The sequence below is a fragment of the Daphnia pulicaria genome, chromosome 1 (genome assembly GCF_021234035.1).
Source record: "Daphnia pulicaria isolate SC F1-1A chromosome 1, SC_F0-13Bv2, whole genome shotgun sequence".
NCBI classification, from domain to species: domain Eukaryota; kingdom Metazoa; phylum Arthropoda; class Branchiopoda; order Diplostraca; family Daphniidae; genus Daphnia; species Daphnia pulicaria.
Window position 1 is genome coordinate 35,264,694 of NC_060913.1, and position 18,000 is coordinate 35,282,693.

The window sequence follows — 18,000 nt, forward strand, 5'->3', positions numbered from 1 at the left end:
CCGGTTTTGATATCCCAGAGTCTAGTCAAGATGACTTTCGGCAAGTGGAAACGATAGATTTTTATTATGGGTAAGTAGGTTATTTAAAAAACATTAAGATGTCTACTTAAGGACCACTTAAAAAAAAATTTCTGAATTATTTTTTATTCGTTGTTTTATTTAGTCGTTATCCCGGCTACGCGAAGTATCGCGACATCTTTTCGTTTCGCCAGGCCCGATTTCTGTGGTACGCAGAATCGGGTACTGATATCTGCTATCCTGTGTCGGGTCTAGGCAACTTATATACCGAAATATTCGCTGCACCATCTGAAGTCCGCTTGTCGATCCGCGACGCCCGGTGGCAAATGGAAGAGTCGGACCGCATTAATGATTTCATGCGGGTCTACGAGCCGCGTCATCTTTTGAGGGCGCAGCTTATCCGTCATTACTTAATGATGGACGAGCCATCCCGGAGTCGTCATCGGGCTGACATGTATCACCGCATACAAGAAGAAACTGTTTTCGAACTTCTACCCACTCATGGGAGACGTCGATCGCGTCCATATTAATAGCGATCAGCTTTTATGATGGTATTCCACCAACCAATCAAATTGCGGAGGCTGAAGCGGCAATCACGGCCTTCAAATTGTTTTTTATATATATATATATTTGTGATCAATTTTAACGCTTTAATTATAACGCGAAGTATCGCGATATCTTTTCCTTTCGTCAGGCCCAATTCCTGTGGTACGCAGAATCCGGTACTGACATTTGTTATCCAGCTCCTCGTCATGCTGTATTATATCACGAGCTGTTGACCTTGCACACCGAGAATCGTTTGTCGATCCGGGATAATAGGTGCAACTTGAAGAGTCGGCGCGAAAAAAAAATTCATGCTTGTTTATGAGGGTCAACACTTGTTAAGGAGCCAAATGATTCGGGCCTACTTGAATATGTTCGAACCGTATAAGCACAATTGGAGCGAGCGAATGTATTGCTGTATTCAAGAGGAAACTGTTTATCAGGATCTGTTGCCTACTCAAGGGAGACGTCGTCCACGTCCTTATTGACAACGATGGGATGATATTGGGCTTATATTTTTGTTTGTTTATTTTTTCTTTTCTTGATTTTATTATGCTTTATTTTTGTCTTTTATTTTTATATACAGTAGCTACCCGAAGTTTTTGGAAGCCCGAGAGGACCTTATGCAAAAACGCTGTTTTTGCAGTCCTCTAATTAGTACAGTTTTTAACCAAATTCTTTGAAATTTGGTGAAGAGATAGCTAGAGGTAGTGGGAACACCTCTGAATTTTTATAGATTTTTTTTTACATTTTCTGAAGTACTTTTGGCCGGATGTAAAAGTCTTTGGAAAGCCGAGAGGACCTTATGCAAATGAGGCCACTTTGGCCTTTTTTTGCAGTTGAACGGCTAGGGCTAGGGAAACGCGACTTTTTTCAAAAAATCAACCTGCGTTAGCTTTATTTCAGGTCTGATTTTCAATTTTTTTGATTGATATTTCTCAGTTTTATTTGAAGTTAAAAAACGAAAAAGTAGAATTCCCCTTTTTTCCGCTCCCATCCCTTTGTTTTTTCGTTGGCGCGAGAGAAAACACAAAACAAAGGGATGGGAGCTGAAAAAAGGGGAATTCTACTTTTTCGTTTTTTAACTTCAAATAAAACTGAGAAATATCAATCAAAACAATTGAAATCAGACCTGAAATAAAGCTAACGCAGGTCGATTTTTTGAAAAAAGTCGTGTTTCCCTAGCCCTAGCCGTTCAACTGCAAAAAAAGGCCAAAGTGGCCTCATTTGCATAAGGTCCTTTCGGCTTTCCAAAGACTTTTACATCCGGCCAAAAGTACTTCAGGAAATTAAAAAAAAAATCTATAAAAAATCAGAGGTGTTCCCACTACCTCTAGCTATCTCCACACCAAATTCCGAAGAATTTGGTTAAAAACTGTACTAACTAGAGGACTGCAAAAACAGCGTTTTTGCATAAGGACCTCTCGGGCTTCCAAAGACTTCGGGTAGCTACTGTATGGTTTTTTTTTTAACTTGACAACGAATACCAGTGAGAACACATGGAAGAGTCTCCCCATTCCTCGCCGATTAGACTCATTTCATTTGATTGGGGAAATCACTCTCAGCTATCAGAGCTTCCACCAAGGAGACACCATCGGAGGTCCTTTCGTCGCCTTCGTGTTGCTGGAGGGAGAAACCATCAAGGGCTTATTCTTATGGAGAAAATCGAACGAAATCCAGTGAAATATCGCCAGAACTTACTTTCAACGAGAATTGCAGCAGTTGCGAGCCATCAATCTTCAGACCGTTCAACGCCTCTGATCAACTCATCACGCACTACAACAGCACTGGACGCCACTATCCAACCATAAAAACAGCACCCTTATTTCTCTTTTGTTTATCGTACAAGAGCGCCGATTTCCAACAACTTCTAAAATTTATTTCACCGATATCTTTGCTATGTGTTCTGAAAACACCATAATCTGAAGTAACATCTCACATACCGGTATCATATTCTGTAAAATTTTGCTAGTTAAAATTGAGTTTCTAAATTGGGAACTTTAAAAATCATTTATTATTGTTAAAGTTCACATTCAGAACCATTTTTAAAAAGCAAATTTTACCAAGTATGTGTATGTGGTGCGGTGCGGTAATGCGGTAATCAATCGATTTATGGAAATTTCGCAAAAGTTGAACGCGGGTGTGGTGTTGAACGAATGTGACAGAAATAGTCTCCGCGGTGAAATGCTGTGGAAGAAAAAGAAACATATATTATTAACATTGATGCACAAAGTAAAACAAAAATTTGCCTGACCCGACTTTAACCCGGGCCGTTATCCGGGTCGGGTTTTTTTCCACCCATATGCCTACCCCGTTGGGAGATTTTTCGCCTCTCGTCCAACGCGACCCCGTCCAGCTTGGTCTAGGCCACAACGTCACAACCCTATACAAACAAATAAACATCCCGGTTTGCGGCTTGTTAACTGATTTAAGACAAAAAAAATTCAGAAACTTTTCGAAAAGAAAAAATGAAAAATTACTTTTATTTAAGGATTCAAATAACGAACTGTGACGACTCAGCGATGATCTGTTAAGAAAATTTACTTGAAATCACGGTGTGGATTTATTTGGTTACAACACCATCTCAGATGAACAGTAAAAATGGAATGAACTGGCTGCGCGGATTATTCGGACGTCTTTGCATCGTTTCTCTCTAGAAAGGAATGGATAAAAGCAAAACGCGAGGCTGTCGATGTTTACGCCATAGATACGTTTTCTCCGAATTCTTTACTATATTTTTTTATTTTCTCACTACTATAGTGAGGTGATATCGCTCCTCAGAAATTCATCGCCTGCGTTTTCCCCAATAGCCTCACTTCACCTTGAGAACTATTAACCATCTAGTTGTCTCATAATCTTTTTCTCGATAATAACAATAAGTTTGTTTTTTATTTCTCAGTACAGTTGTAAGAGGACATGTCCAGAAAATGAAGAATATTGGGTTTTTTTTGGTCCGTTTTTTATTTAATCCCCCCATTGTGTGATGAAAGATTTTAACAATGATATATGATCCGTTCTAGTGAAGAAGTTGTTTTCCCTCTGATTGGAAATTCAAATTAATAAATTGAAATAGAATAACGAATACCATTACAACTAACAAAAATATGTTGACAAACAAAAAATTAAAATGTCTTTGTTTTTGGAACTTGATGAGAACAGTATAGTTCGGGAACAGAAAACAATAGCCAACTTAAATAGCAACTACAAACTTCTGGATTTTGCTTATTTAACAGTTAATAACTCAATGTTTTTCTAGTACAAGCCGAATCTGTTTCTTCGTATTTGCTATAACCAATAATATAGTAGCCTAACCATACAGCTAAAATGCAGTTGCAACGTTCTAATCAACACCTTTTCAAATGTGTAGTATGGTTCTTGGAACTTTTTACCACCCTTAAGTAATCACGAAAAATCGTTTCCTAGAAAGAAACGGTGCCAATATCCATGGAGAAAAACTAAAAAGCCCCGAAGACTGAACGTAGGTTAAAAATCGTCGTCGTTGGACCGTTCTAAGTGGGAGGGATGAGTTGGGGATGAGAATGAAAAACAAAGGGTGGAAGGTCATTTGGCAAATAATATGCCTATCAGGAAATTGGTGAATTTTTTAGCAACTTTTGTATTTTAGGCATGAATTATATTTTACTAGTAAATGTTTTCAATCTTCATTTGTCTTTAGAAAGCAGCAAGTGACCTTTAGGTTTCAATTTGGAATCCAAGATCTCTCTTCGTTTTTCTTCCTTCAGTTGTTTCAGTCCTCTGTTTCGTTCAACAGCAAAATTCATTTCTTTTACAATTTGAATAATTTTATCCTATGGAAGAAATAAGTAATTGAGATCGTTCATTCAAACTGAAATTTAATAAGTCACCCACAGCATGCAGCTTATTCTGTTCCAGACGTCTTCGCTGACCAGAATTAACTGGGGTTGGTCTTCCATCAACAAAAGTAAAGTCACGTCCGTCTGTCAGAGGACCGTACGCATTCGAGTTTCTCGGCATACCATTCCTATAAAGTACAAGAATCTATCAAAACAATATTTTTATTCATCCCACTATCTCGATTACTTATATCTCCAATCTTCTTCCACCAAGCAGCAGTAACTGGTTGAAATACTACGTGTTCCATTCTGTCCTATAGTTTTCAGCCCAAAAGCTAGAAACAAAATGGATAGAAATCTTGTTATCGATAGTTTTCATATTACTTGTGGTGTAATTTTTAAACTTACCGAGTCTTGAGATCGTGGGTGCCGCCATTGTATACAAAAGTAATTTGCACGACTGCCACCAGTCTATTTTAACTTTTAATTTTTGTATTTTTTATTTTAGAAGTGGTAAAACTAATGTCTTTTGAATTCTTTATTGAAATTTTTACTTTATTTTTGATAACTCACTTGGTAAAATTTGCGTTTTTACTAATTTTTGCAAAACGTCAATTTTGATTTTCATCTTAAATCCGCTAGATGGCACTAAAGTGACATTTTTCCGAATTTCCAAGTTTTCTCTCATTTATCGCTTCATTTGCTATTCTGGAAAAGAAATCCACCCCCAGCATCAATGATTCATTCAATAGCCTTGAACAACTCCCAAAACAGTAGACGCATAGCGCACAAGAGTATCTCCTTTTTCTTCCTCCAGTCAACAATATGGCCTGATTGAGTTACGTCTCATCGCCATTCACTAAAAATTTTTTTTTTTTATTATTATTTTGCGCTTAAAATTCCCAGAAATGAACGACAAAGTGGCGCTCGTAATTATTATTATTTCCCTGTGGTTGTCCAACTCCGATTGTAAACTTCTCCAGCCCAACATCATAGTTATTCTAATAGACGATCTAGATGTAGCATTAGGAGGCCTGGTAAGTCGATTCCCCCCCTCGCTACTATACTCTATTACGTATTATTTTATTATACATGGAGAGGGGGGCAGCTACTACTATATCGAGAGAGAGAGTAAGAAGGTATTATGTCGTTTGACCGGATTGCATGTCCACTAATGCTATTATATTAGAGTCGCACGCTAGCATCAGTCATATAAGCCCCAGCTCTGACCGTCTTGGCTGGGTTTTTCTGTCCGACTGTTATTTCTGTATATATTGACTGTCATTTTCAATGTGGAATATATATATATATAGGAGCCCATGGCCATCACCCGCCGACTCGTCGCCCAGCACGGCGCCACCTTCACCAACGCCGTGAGTATCCAAACTCTCCCGGTCTAAGGGTGGGTGGGGTTGTGGGGTTGCATATATATCGTGCAGTCGTCGTAAAAATCGATCGAATTTGTTTTTGTATTTCTCTATTTTCTTTTGTATATTATATTATATGACCGGCGACATTTCAAGTTTGTCTCGACCCCCGTCTGCTGTCCGAGCCGCTCGTCCATTTTGACGGGCAAATACGTTCACAATCACCGGTGATTCACTTATTCAACATTTGATATGATTGGAATCTAGATAGACGAAGAGATCGAATCAATGGGGCGTTTGATGTTGTGTGTGTCACAGCTGAAAATCAATCGAGTGGTCCCAAAGCATGAATTCAATTTCTATGTGTGTACATGTATTATATAACAGGGTCATCAATAACACGGCGTCGGGAAACTGCGGCAGTCGCCAATGGCAAAACGGACCGGAGCGCAAGACGATGGCCACGTATTTGCAGGCCGACGGGTACGCGACTTTTTACGGCGGCAAATACCTCAACCAGGTAATATAGAAAACATTTCTTTTTAAAAGATTTAAAATTGAAATTTGTTCAGATTTTTATTTGTTTTTTGGCCATTGTTCTCTGCTGGCGGAATATATCTACCGCGCGGCTGGGAATGTGTGTGTGGCGTTGGTATAATAATATATTCGTCTGTGTGGTGGGAAACAATGACAAAGTGACGCCAAATGCGTCAGGTGCAATCTGAAACCTTTAAATTCCTTTTTTTTCTTGTTTCTTATTTTTTTTTTAAAGGGGTCGAATTTCAATTCAAGTGTCCCTCAGAGTTCTTTTTTGAAATCGTTACCTTGCTCTCCTTTAAGCTCTCTGGCGACGTATCGTGTTCGGTCTCCCAAAAAATACGAACCAGTTTTTTCTCTTTTTTTTTAATTATAAATTTTTAAAAAATTTAGAATTATTGTGATTAATTGTTTTGAGTCGACTCGGGTTGCTTCTGAAATATGTAAAATAATATCTTTCTTTACTTGACTTTACTTGTTATATTTTATATCTTTTTCTTAGTACGGGAGGAACGAAACCGGTGGCGTTGAACATGTGCCCCCTGGCTACGACCGTTGGGGTAAATAAGTCAATTTGCTTTGATTTTTAAAAACCAAAAGGAGGAAAAATAGACTATAATCAATTTGTATTATTTGTGGTTTAATTCAGTGGGATTGGTTGGCAACTCTCGTTACTACAACTACACCCTATCGGTGGACGGGCAGGCCCGTGACCACGGCGACGACTATCACCTGGACTACCTGACCGACGTTTTGGTATGTTTCCGCTTTGATGACACAATGGCATGGCAACCATTCCCACCCGACCAGTTATTATCTTATAAATTGTGTCGTTAATTGCGTCCGAAATAACGCGTCTTAGCTATTTATAATGAAAGTGATAGATAGATAATAAGGAGTGTGTCACTCTAAATGGGAAATCTTTGCTCTCATCCGCTGGATGATGGAACGATCTCCCGGCTCTCAAAACTATTTGATACGGCTTCCACCAGGCGGAATAAGAGCGAAATGTCTATAGAACTTTATCCCGCCAAAACTCTTGCGGGTTTATTCCTACTTATAAGACTTTTAGAACTTTGATCTCTACTTTGATATTACATTAAAAAAGAAAAAATAGAAAAGGCCTTGGATTTTTTTTTTTTTTTTTCTGATGAGCATTAGTGTAATTGATTCTCTCTCACGGGCTTAACCTTTGATTGAGACTGAGCCCTGTACGCGTTTGGTTTCTTTTGTTTTGTTTTTTTTGTTTTTTTTTTTATTTTGACAGTGGCACGTGCCATCATCCCGATCCCTTTGGTTCTATAGGTTCTATATTTTTCCGGAACTTGGACACGGCGGCCTTTTATATACATTGATGAGTGCCAATTGCCGACGCCCATCCAATAAGATAGGGAAAAAAAAACAATCACCCCCCCCCCACCCAACTAGACACTAAGACGCACTGTAATAAGACCGACAAAACAAGGACGTTGGACCTTGTCCACCAAAGGCCATCAAAACGTCCTCGGGGCCTATATATAAAGTATAATAGTCTAGTGTAGGCTACTAAATAATAGGAGACATTATCATCGTCCCTCCTACTACGTATATACGTAATAAAACGATTGCTTCTTATCATTTCCGGCTTATAATAAAGGAGAGTCATCGCCACTTCCGCCCTTAATCGTCTTACACACATACAGCGCTGAGCTGAAACGATTTTCTTCTTCTTGTTGTTGTCTGCTATGCTGCTGGGGGGATCTTGTTCGGTATTATAAGAAACATCAGAAAATCGGAGCTATGATTCATCATCTTTTAGATTATATAAGCTATGGAACAATCAAGAGCGCGGTGATTACTACTCTAATAAGGCCGGAACTACCAAGACCCCCACGAAAAAATCGATAGCGCTCGCGGGTATAGAAAATAAATAAAAATTCCGTTTCTGCGGGTCCTATAGACATTATGTGGATGCTCTTGACTTTTTTTCTTTTTTGAATAATAATCTCATCAGATAAAAAGATTTATAAGAGGCGGGAACCTTTTTTGAATGACAATTGACAATAAGAATTTAAAAAAGTAGAAAATATAAAAACCCTATTGTGCCCGTCGAGACTTTGACAATGGACTCAAATGATTCCGGAATCAGGAGAGCCGAATTTATTTCCAAATGAGCTGCGCTGCTTGAATAAATATATTCAGATTCCATTTCTTGATTTATTCCGGATTTATATTTGACAAAAAAAAGGCTAAGGAAGCGCTGGATTTCATCGATGGAACCTCCTTATCGGGAGGAACAGACGGGAGTAATCATCGGCCGTTGTTCGCCGTCATCGCTCCGCCGGCCTGCCATTCGCCGTTCACGCCGGCCCCGCAATTTGCCCGCAAGTTCAGCGGACGACGGGCCCCGCGCTGGCCCAGCTTCAACCGCCACCCGGGCCTGGACAAACACTGGCTAGTCCGGCAAGCCCCCCAGGGCCCTCTGCCCAAAGAAATCATCGACCAAGTGGACCACATCTTCCGTCAGAGGTGGAGGACTCTCTTATCCGTCGATCAAATGGTATTAGATATATTTTAAAAATTCATTTCAATCCATTTCCGCTCAAGTTAATGTCTTTTCTTCAAATCTCGTCTGCATTGTTCATGCATCATTAATTAATTCCGTCCTCCTGGGAATAAGACCACGCCCTTTTTAAGAGCTTGACACCGAAATCCTTTTACAAACGCCATGAACAATTCACCAGCAGCAGACGACGCTCCAATTGTTTTTTGTAAAATAAAAGTTCCAACAAATGGAAGAGATTTGAATATTTGATTTGTGATTATTCCAAGTCATTTAATCTGATGCGATTACGTATAATTTGGTTTCGATTCATTACAGATTGGAAAAATAGTGAAATTGCTGGGCCGGAAGGGCCAGCTGGACCGTACGTGGCTGGTGGTGACGTCGGATCACGGCTACCACCTGGGCCAGTTCACCCTGCCCGTCGACAAGCGATTACCTTACGAAACGGACGTTCGCGTGCCGCTGCTGGTCATCGCCCCCGGCAATCAAACCCTCAATAAGAACAGCAACAACAACAACAAGGACAACACGGAGATCGATTCGTTGGCCGTCGTTTCCATCGATCTGGCGCCCACTATTCTCGACATGGCCGCCTTGCCCGTCCCGTCAGACATGGACGGCCTTTCACTCCTGCCGCTGATCCTCTCACGACATCCGCCAGCCGAGGTAAAATAGGACAACAACCCAAAATCATTTCCAGCCACCACCGCCACCACAGCAAAACGGTGCGGAAACCGGTCCGTCCGATAAACTTCCAACCGCATCCGGATGATTCCCCCTCTATATAACTTTGGCATGTGTGCACAGACAGACAGACAGACATTAGAGAGTCGAACAAACAATCTGAGATCCTGAATGCATATATAGAATCCAGCGCTAAACTAAACATCCGTCCCGTTCCCGTCCTGCTGTGCTGTCCGTCTCTCTTCTATATTTCTTTAATGAAGTCGCATGTGTGTGTGCTGTGTATGTGTGTGCCGGAGGGAATTGGATTTAGAATATCTAAAGCCCATCTTGCGGAGGAGCTAGCGGATGCGGAATTGCGTTACGTCATTTTCCATAAGGAATCGCAGCTGCCATGTATATAAGATCTCTCTTCCTATTTAGCTTTATTGCAGTGACGATAAATTACAATTTAATTGCAAATCAAAGTTAGACAGAGAGCTATACACACACGACACACACACACAGCACCAATTAGGGTAATTAAAACCACACTATACACGTATTAGAGACATGTTAAACAATTAGCGCAGTATTTCTCAACAGCTGTTGACGATAGTTATAATATCTCACCCACGTCTAATTGTTATAGGCTATTATACCACCCGTCTAAACTCTTTTTTGACAACATTTATGTTATCAAATCTTGATTATTTGGTTATATCTTTTCTTTTTTGTTCTAATATCTTTTAATTCTAAATTGGTTTGGTGTGTACATGTCTGGCCGTCAATTGCGATTAGAGCCGAGCTGGTAACAAGGGACGAGCGATAAGTGGCTGTATAGTAGGCTATACGAAACAGCACAATAACAACCTCGTCTAGATTTCATTATCAACGGCTGCTGTTGCTGTTGCTGCTGCTGGATATTGCGACATTTTGTTTTTTTGGTCGAGATTAGATGGCGGGACAAAACACGTGGGCCGGAAGCCAGTCTCCTATCCATCTCCGTCCTTTGGTCTAATAGGAAATAAAGTGAACCTGTCTAAACCCACCCTGTATGATATGAAATAAGTGAGAAAATTTAAGTTGAAACCACTCAAAAGTTTGATAAAACATTTTAAATATATTAGGTAATAGACACTTGTAATATATTGCTTTTGTGTTGGTATATAGGAAGTGTCGGGAGTTGGCGATCCGTGGGATCGTGTCTGCCGGATCGATGATCGGCCGCCATCATCCGCTCATCCGTGGCGGAAGCGCCGCTCTTTCTTGATCGAATATCACGGCGAGGCCGACCTGGACGACGTCGATCTCCAATGCCAACAGGATCCCAACACAACCGTAAAATATTTATTATACTATGATTACATCTAATATAATATTATATAGGACATAGAAATGCGTAGCCTATTAGAATAATAGACAAATGATCATGGAGCTGCTGCTGCTGGGCCTGCGGGCATCGATGCGCTGTATACTATTACGAAACTTGGCTCATGTGCTATTGTCATGTTGTGTGTACGTCATAATAGCCAACAACGTCTTTTATATAGACGTGTGTAACGGTCTCTCTATTATCGATCGGGAACTGAAAGTTAATGGCCCGTCTGGTCCCTATTACCTATCGTCTCATTAAATGTCCGTCTATAGAAATCTGGGCGATGGCTGCCGGCCATGCCGTCGGCAACATATATTCCTTTTGGGCTTTTTCTTCAATAGGCCTATACAATATCAATTCTATTATTCACTAATAAAAATATATTTTTCCGGTGCCCACAGTTGTGCCTGAAGGATTTCGGCTGCAAATGCCAAGATGCCGCCAACAACACGTACGTCTGCCTGCGCACCTTGCCACCGGCCCGGCAACAACAACAGCAGACGGGCAAGAATAATGAAGAAAATAGTCTCTACTGCCAGTTTGACGATTCGGAAAAGTTTGTAGAATATTACAACCTGCGTGACGATCCCTATCAGCTGGACAACCTGGCCTACCGTCGATCGTGCAACTGCACGACGGCCGATCCCCGTCGCCGCAAATTGCTGGCCCGTTACGCCAAATGTCGTGGGTCCGTCAACTGTTTTTAGGGCGTTTGAGACATACGCCTCATTTCCTGTTTTGTGTTCTGATTTTATTATTAGCTGATGGGCTGGCAAGTTTTTCATTATAAATGTTATTTGTTTGGCCGGCAATAATAATATAGTCCGTTTATTATGATTTGATTTTCCCCGGTTGGCAATTGACTGCAATGAACGCGCTTTTATCTTCTCTGAAAAATATGATAACTGCCGCCGGCCGGTCAATCATTGCCGTTTGGCCACCATTTCTCTCTCTTCCATAATGACGTGTGTTACGTCATCATAAATAATAAGGCTGAGTGTGTATAGAGAGAAAAGAGCATTAGGGATTAGAGATAAGACTGTGCTGTGTGTCTATAGAGCCAACGAGAGACACAGATCCGCCGTTAATGAATGGAACGACCAATCACGATCGATGCTGTACGCCTATACAACTACACACACATGTATATAGCCGGCGGTCCTTTTTTACACGATCAAAAAGGGAGCCAGGAGCTAATAAATACAAAAAGAGAGAGACGAGATAGAGATCCGTTCATTATGGAATATCCTCCTTCTATTATATGCACAGGTAGATGGATAGACTAACAGGAAAGAGAGAGAACCGGATCAATACGGCAGCATATCAGCCTATAGTAGCTGCTTCTTGATTTATTCCATTCATTTTTGATTCGATCCCCTCAATAAAATATTACCAAGTGGCTGAATTATGAACAACACCACTCCGAGCTTTTCTAGCTATATAACAAAGAGATAGAAAATTGTGAATTATTAGATTTCACGATAGAGATATACTATAAATGGGATTTCTATATCTAAAAGAAATAAATAAATAAAAAACAGTTTTTTATTTCCACCGGGAGCTACTGCTACTGTCGATCCTGGGTGCGTTCAATCAACGAAATGGATGTAAAGAAAGGAAAGATTGGGGGAGAGATAGAAGCACTCACCAAGATGAAGAATCATGGCTGTATTATCCTCCGTCACCCTCCTCTGTCTCTATCATCTATTTTACCGAGTATTTTACGTAATAATCTAAACTAACCGCCAGACGGATGCAATTCGCTTTAATACGCAAATGCATATACAGACGCCGGTCTTATTAAAATTTCCCACGGCCAATGACGTCATCAGCCACTTCCGAGTGATGCGGTGCGTAGGAGAGAGACTGCCTCGCAATATATACCCAATGTGCAACATCAACTCGTCACTTTTGACACGCACAGACGAGTTTCAATGATTAGCAAATACAGTACCGTAGCCTATTTCATATTTACCCAATGCTATAGATTGTAATAGATGAAAGAAATAGTTCCGGCTTATCATTAAAATTGATTAGTCACATCAGGCCACCAAATTCCATCGTCATTTGATCATGTCGTCGTCGTATGATTTCAAATGTCTTATCTTTTTGTTATTTGTATTTTACTTTCGTGAGGACACTGGTCCCCCGGTGGGATTTGCGATAATAAAAAGAAGCGCTAGAAATATATATCCTAATAAAATAAGACTCTCGCAATGTTGTTGTGATGCATATGTGTGTTGGAATGTTGTCTATACATATATCTGCTGGGCCCAGGATGTTATATTTATAGATTAAGTATACTACAGACTTGTGAAATATACAACTGGGCCCCCCTTTTTATACTTTTATTCCTATTTTGAAGTTTTTTACCGCTATGCAAACGGATCGATATCGATTGGCAGCCGCCCGCAACCACCACCGAATTCCAGTCGGTCGCTGCAACGACATCAAGTTCAAGTGAAGTCAATTGTATTATACATGTCGATCCAACAGATCGATATTTCTCTTTTTTCTGGTTTAAAAATAAGAAATGAAAGAAAGAACATTTTCCCCCTCTTTTTTGGTGTCTATAGTTTATGTTTATGTTTTTGCACCTCGCGGTAATAATAATATACAGTCCACCCCTACACAGAAAACTATAGCAAACAACCTGGACTCTATAGTTGTGCTATAGCCTTTGCGAGTGAATTTAGTCATGTGTGTTGAATAAACAGACGCGAACGCAGGCTGGCCCAGTTGCCAACATAAACGTTACTAGTCTCTATATATACCTAAAGATGGTACAAGAGTTAATATAATCATATAAGTAGACATCATCATCATCATCTATTTGAAAATGCATAACGATTTGAAATGGCTGGGCCCCAGCAAAACGGTACCATACAGAATATAGACGCCCAGTTGCTTATAGTATAACTCTGCTGGGCTGGCAACTCGTCTATTTCTGCTTTCAGCCAAGAGAAAGAAGGAGAGAGTAGGAATAAATATTACAAGAGCAATGATTCATATCTTCCAGACATGTTCCCCAAGTTGTCTAGTAGTACAACACAAGAGCTGGGCGAAGCTGTGCACATCAGCCGTTGAACGGAGCAACTGCATAGCACTTCCCTTTTCCCAGCACAGCAAACCGATCAATACGTGCCGAGTGTGGCGTTCCCGTGCACTCACCAGCAGCATAGCGCAGTAGAGTAGATCTATACAGATGATATGACTGGCGTTCTACTCTATATAAATAAGATCAATCTTATATTATATGTAGCAGCTCTCCTTGTCTATAGACTTTTCGCCCAGCATCAGCAGCAGAGACGGACAATTAAAGGTGACGCCCCTGTCGCCTAAAATGGCGTCCGTCGACACACACAGACACACACAAAAGTGTCTATATTGTCTTTTATATATTTAAAGATATCGGGCCAACAAGTTTTCGACTGCTGGCCTCCTGTCACGACCGATCCAATCGATTATATACCTTCTTCTTCTATGTTCTATCCCCTACCAAATAAATATGCTGGACGGACAGAGAAGAAGAGTCAACTTTCTTTATACTTGTGTGTGTGACTGGCTGCGCTGCTGCTGAACGACGTGATGATGAGAGCCGACAGATGTGCACCTCTTTTCCGTCCAGCCACCCGTCACATATCCAGCAGCAGCCAAGAGCAGTATAGAGAGTCAATTGAAACGCGAGAGCCCCATGCAGCAGCACCGAAAAAGGAGAGACGGGCAACATATAAAGTTGAGCTCACGGTCCGTCTCCTTTTCTATATGGCCAGTGCAGCCAACAGTCGAAGCGAAGAAGAAGAAGGTATACATATAACAGACACATTTAATTGAAACTGGGCGCCCAGGAATGAAGTCGTCGCTCGTCCAACTCGCAACTGCACATATAACGCCCAGCACATATAGCGAAGGGGAGAGAAGACGGGCGGAAATTGGATTGGCAAAGCCACGCGACCCCCTGTCTGTTCTATATTACATATAGAGGCCGGCCAGCCGGCATCTTATATAGACACACACGAAATGTATGCTGGGCAACATGAAAGGTGATACGTCGTCCAGCGTACACGTCGGTCTAGAGAGAAATAAATATTTAGCCGTTGGGATTCTCTTTTATGTTTCCTCCTCTTATTCCTTGATGGACTGGATATATATGTTGCCGTGTGCATATGCTGACCACCACCAGGAGAAGATCTAATAGTCTTAACTTGATTAGCACACAGCACCGCAGCCGGGCCCAGCTATATAGCAGTAGACCAATTTCATATACGAGTCTCTCAGACTATAAACTGTTGGGATTAGTTTTCCCCAGTACCAACTGTGCTGAGCTATTCATCTCGGACCGAGCACCGTCTCGGACTGCTGTGCCAATTACACCTGCTGGCTGGCTTAAATCAAATCTTTGAAACATTCAAGAGCCACGGTCTGATTATACTCTATAGTATGCTCTTATCCTGTATATCGCACTGATGTATGATTAACTGGGGTATAAAAGGATGAACTGCAAAAGAAAATAGTATAACAAATGTATAGCAATAGAGTGTTTTCTCTTGTCTGCCAGGGCGTGTGTCTATATACCTGGAATCTCTGACTCTCTCATCTCCCAATGGGAAAAAAGTGAAAGGCCCAGCACATAGCTTCTGTTTATGTAAAGGAGGATCGATGTGCTTTTGTTGGATCTATGAAATAAAATAAAATCAGCCAAAAACCCAGCCAGCCACTTTTTCTTCTTCGTGAATAAAAAAACCGAATCGAATCCATCAATAAAGAGAAACCTACGTGCACAATGTTGTCTATTGATTATATATTTCACCTACACAAAATAAAAAAAACAGTTTTCACTTTTTTCAATTTATTATGTAATGGGAAGATCCGTGTGTGCCAGAGAGAAAACGATCAAGGTGAGTCTATTATATATACTTGGCACACGCGCAAATAACAAAATCATGAATAAATAAAAAAAAAAGCTTTTTATTTTTATTTATTTTTTATAAAATAAAACTCGTTCGATTTCTAAAAAGGTAAAGCAAAAGAAAAAACAAAATAGAATTCTTGCACATCATTCCCGGTAATTTCAGCACGAAACAAAAGGCGTTGTAAAACTTCTTTTTGTGTTCCGTGATGTCATTCACTACATGCCAGGAGAAAATGTAATAAAAAGACAGCCCCCCACACTCAACAAAAAGATAATCAATAAATAATGCAAAAATATTTAGAAAGGAATAGAAAAATAAAGAGAAAACGTCAAGGAATAAAAGAAAAAAAGAAAGAAGGAGGATTGTTTGATAATCTTCTCGTTTGTGAGTGCGCACGTCTTAGATAGAGAGATAGAAATATGGTTGTTGTTTAGTCGCTGTAATGGATGTTGCCATAACCTTTTTCTTTTTCTTTTTCCCCCTATTTTGTTAGACTTATTTTTCCTTTTTTGTCGTTCGGTTTACCACCGAATCCTCTCCCGGCGAACTTAAGAGAGTTGCTGGGGCTTGGTTGTTGTTATAGTCGACGTTGTTACACGTTAGATATGTACGTAGACGTCGTCTCTCTATTTCGTATATGGCCGGGGCGGACCTTCCCATTTTTATTGGTGCAAGGACAGGGATTTGTCGCCCGGAGGCGGAATGCTCCAGGCTTTATCCCAGGATCCCCCAGGATCTTGTGCGTAGTTTCTCCTTATTTTTTCTTTTCCTTCAATGGGTGGAGATGTTGTATGGATTTTCGCTCGGGGTCGGATAGAGAGGGGGGGAGCCTTGGGCGAATATATAAAAAAGATAAAGGATCGGAGTAAAAGAAGGAAAAGGCAAAGAAAAAAGGGAAAAAAAGGGAAGTCTACCCCCACCCCATCACGTCGTGTGGCGGCCACATAAGGGAGTGGAATAATCCTCCAGCAGCTAGGAGCAGCTAGGAGCCGAGTTCTATAGAGACGCGCCAGCCCAGGAGCCGAGACGCTGCGTATTGATTAGCGTCGGTATATAAACTTGGTCCAATGATATACAAACCCCATGCACCTCTCCTCCTCTCTCTCTATAAGGAGCATGGGAGAATATAAAAGGGAAAAGGGGGAATTGAAATGTAAACAATCAGATTTCACACAAAAAAAACCCGCATTGCGGTTACAACAACGAGTTATACAAAGTTCTACACTGTGTAGGAATGTCTAGATCGAATTCCTGTATTCGACTGAATTTTGTGCATTTCGATTTCGTCAAATCAAACGACGCTGATGACGTCGTTGATAATAGACCGGTCGTCTCGTCGCATAGTCGTGTATTGCGTCACATCACGGCTCTGCTGAACACAGGCGGGAAGTGATGACACAACTCTGATAGATCCACCCCACCACCCAGTCATGCAAGTTTTGTATTTTATTTTATTTTCACATCACCTCATTTGCATATGTCGAGATTTTAATTACAAAAATCAAGTCCACATTTGGTTTGATAGTTCAACGGCGGTTTTTGGTTTGAATGACAAATCACCAAAGGCAATTGGGTTGGCGGCCGTGTCAACTTTGATTGCGTGAGAGCCGGACGTTATATAAGATCGTCTAATTGATACGAACGAGGGGGGGATGGTCGACCGTTTCTTTTTTTTTTTTATAGATCGGCAAAGGGAAAATAATAGAGACGGACTCTGCTCCATGTATTCCCCAACGAAGCGATCCTATCTCTCTTATATATAAATGCTGCTGGCGGAGCTGGCCCCCTGAATCGTCTAAACCAACGGACGTCTATAACCCTCGTTTTCCATCTAATACCTTTAGTAGATCTACAACACGGGAAGGAAGGAAGCTAGGAGAAAAGAGAGCTTGATCAATAAATGGTCGTACGACCAACACTCAAACGGGGGGAGGGTCCCAATCTATCTAATATTATCCTTGTTGCTGTCGTTTATTATTTAAAGCTAGTGGCTGGCTGAAGAAAAATCGGAATAAATCCATCGAGGGGTTGGATGAAAAAGAAATATTTCTCTTAAATTGTTTTGTTTGTGACACCAGTTATGATTTAGATGGCAATCGGCGGCACACGTCAATCAAATGTTCATGAATATAAGCACATTTATAATCCAGGACGAATCTGTCGGCTCAGACAAAAAAAATAACGGCCGTCGTTGCCATGTCAATCGGGGATCAATATAACT

The 18,000-nt window shown here is 40.8% G+C and overlaps 2 protein-coding genes and 1 long non-coding RNA gene across 4 annotated transcripts; 1 reads left to right on the forward strand and 2 right to left on the reverse strand.

Moving 5' to 3' along the window:
• Positions 1-1,901: 1,901 nt before the first annotated feature.
• On the reverse strand, positions 1,902-3,193 carry LOC124312371. Its single transcript, XR_006910482.1, has 3 exons — positions 3,042-3,193; positions 2,816-2,944; positions 1,902-2,748 (listed from the first exon to the last, which is right to left on the reverse strand). It is a non-coding gene; the product is annotated as an uncharacterized LOC124312371 (long non-coding RNA).
• Positions 3,194-4,143: 950 nt separating this feature from the next.
• Positions 4,144-4,871, reverse strand: LOC124312045 (39S ribosomal protein L52, mitochondrial-like). The gene is made up of 4 exons (XM_046776467.1): positions 4,785-4,871; positions 4,624-4,711; positions 4,432-4,564; positions 4,144-4,370 (listed from the first exon to the last, which is right to left on the reverse strand). Exons 1-4 carry the CDS (start codon positions 4,810-4,812, stop codon positions 4,224-4,226), a joined length of 396 nt encoding a protein of 131 aa, XP_046632423.1. The 5' UTR covers positions 4,813-4,871; the 3' UTR covers positions 4,144-4,223.
• Positions 4,872-5,140: 269 nt separating this feature from the next.
• LOC124311493 (N-acetylglucosamine-6-sulfatase-like) lies at positions 5,141-11,703 on the forward strand. 2 transcript variants are annotated; one of them, XM_046776028.1, is made up of 11 exons: positions 5,141-5,214; positions 5,283-5,413; positions 5,690-5,749; positions 5,900-5,970; positions 6,131-6,263; positions 6,783-6,840; positions 6,930-7,036; positions 8,508-8,819; positions 9,141-9,491; positions 10,662-10,829; positions 11,268-11,703. In XM_046776028.1, exons 2-11 carry the CDS (start codon positions 5,285-5,287, stop codon positions 11,571-11,573), a joined length of 1,695 nt encoding a protein of 564 aa, XP_046631984.1. In that variant the 5' UTR covers positions 5,141-5,214; positions 5,283-5,284; the 3' UTR covers positions 11,574-11,703. The 2 variants fall into 2 exon arrangements, with proteins under 2 accessions (XP_046631984.1, XP_046631976.1); XM_046776020.1 differs by having other exon boundaries at positions 5,147-5,413.
• The last annotated feature ends 6,297 nt before the right edge of the window (positions 11,704-18,000 follow it).

Excerpts from the sequence above, each read along its gene's own strand:
- LOC124312045 (XM_046776467.1), bottom strand. The coding sequence starts at position 4,812 with ATGGCGGCACCCACGATCTCAAGACTCG. Across the intron at positions 4,712-4,784 it reads ACCCACGATCTCAAGACTCG|CTTTTGGGCTGAAAACTATA; the intron begins GTAAGTTTAAAA and ends TTTTGTTTCTAG. Across the intron at positions 4,565-4,623 it reads GAAGAAGATTGGAGATATAA|GAATGGTATGCCGAGAAACT; the intron begins GTAATCGAGATA and ends TGTACTTTATAG.
- LOC124311493 (XM_046776028.1), top strand. The coding sequence starts at position 5,285 with ATGAACGACAAAGTGGCGCTCGTAATTATTATTATTTCCCTGTGGTTG. Across the intron at positions 6,264-6,782 it reads GCGGCAAATACCTCAACCAG|TACGGGAGGAACGAAACCGG; the intron begins GTAATATAGAAA and ends TCTTTTTCTTAG. Across the intron at positions 10,830-11,267 it reads AACAGGATCCCAACACAACC|TTGTGCCTGAAGGATTTCGG; the intron begins GTAAAATATTTA and ends CGGTGCCCACAG.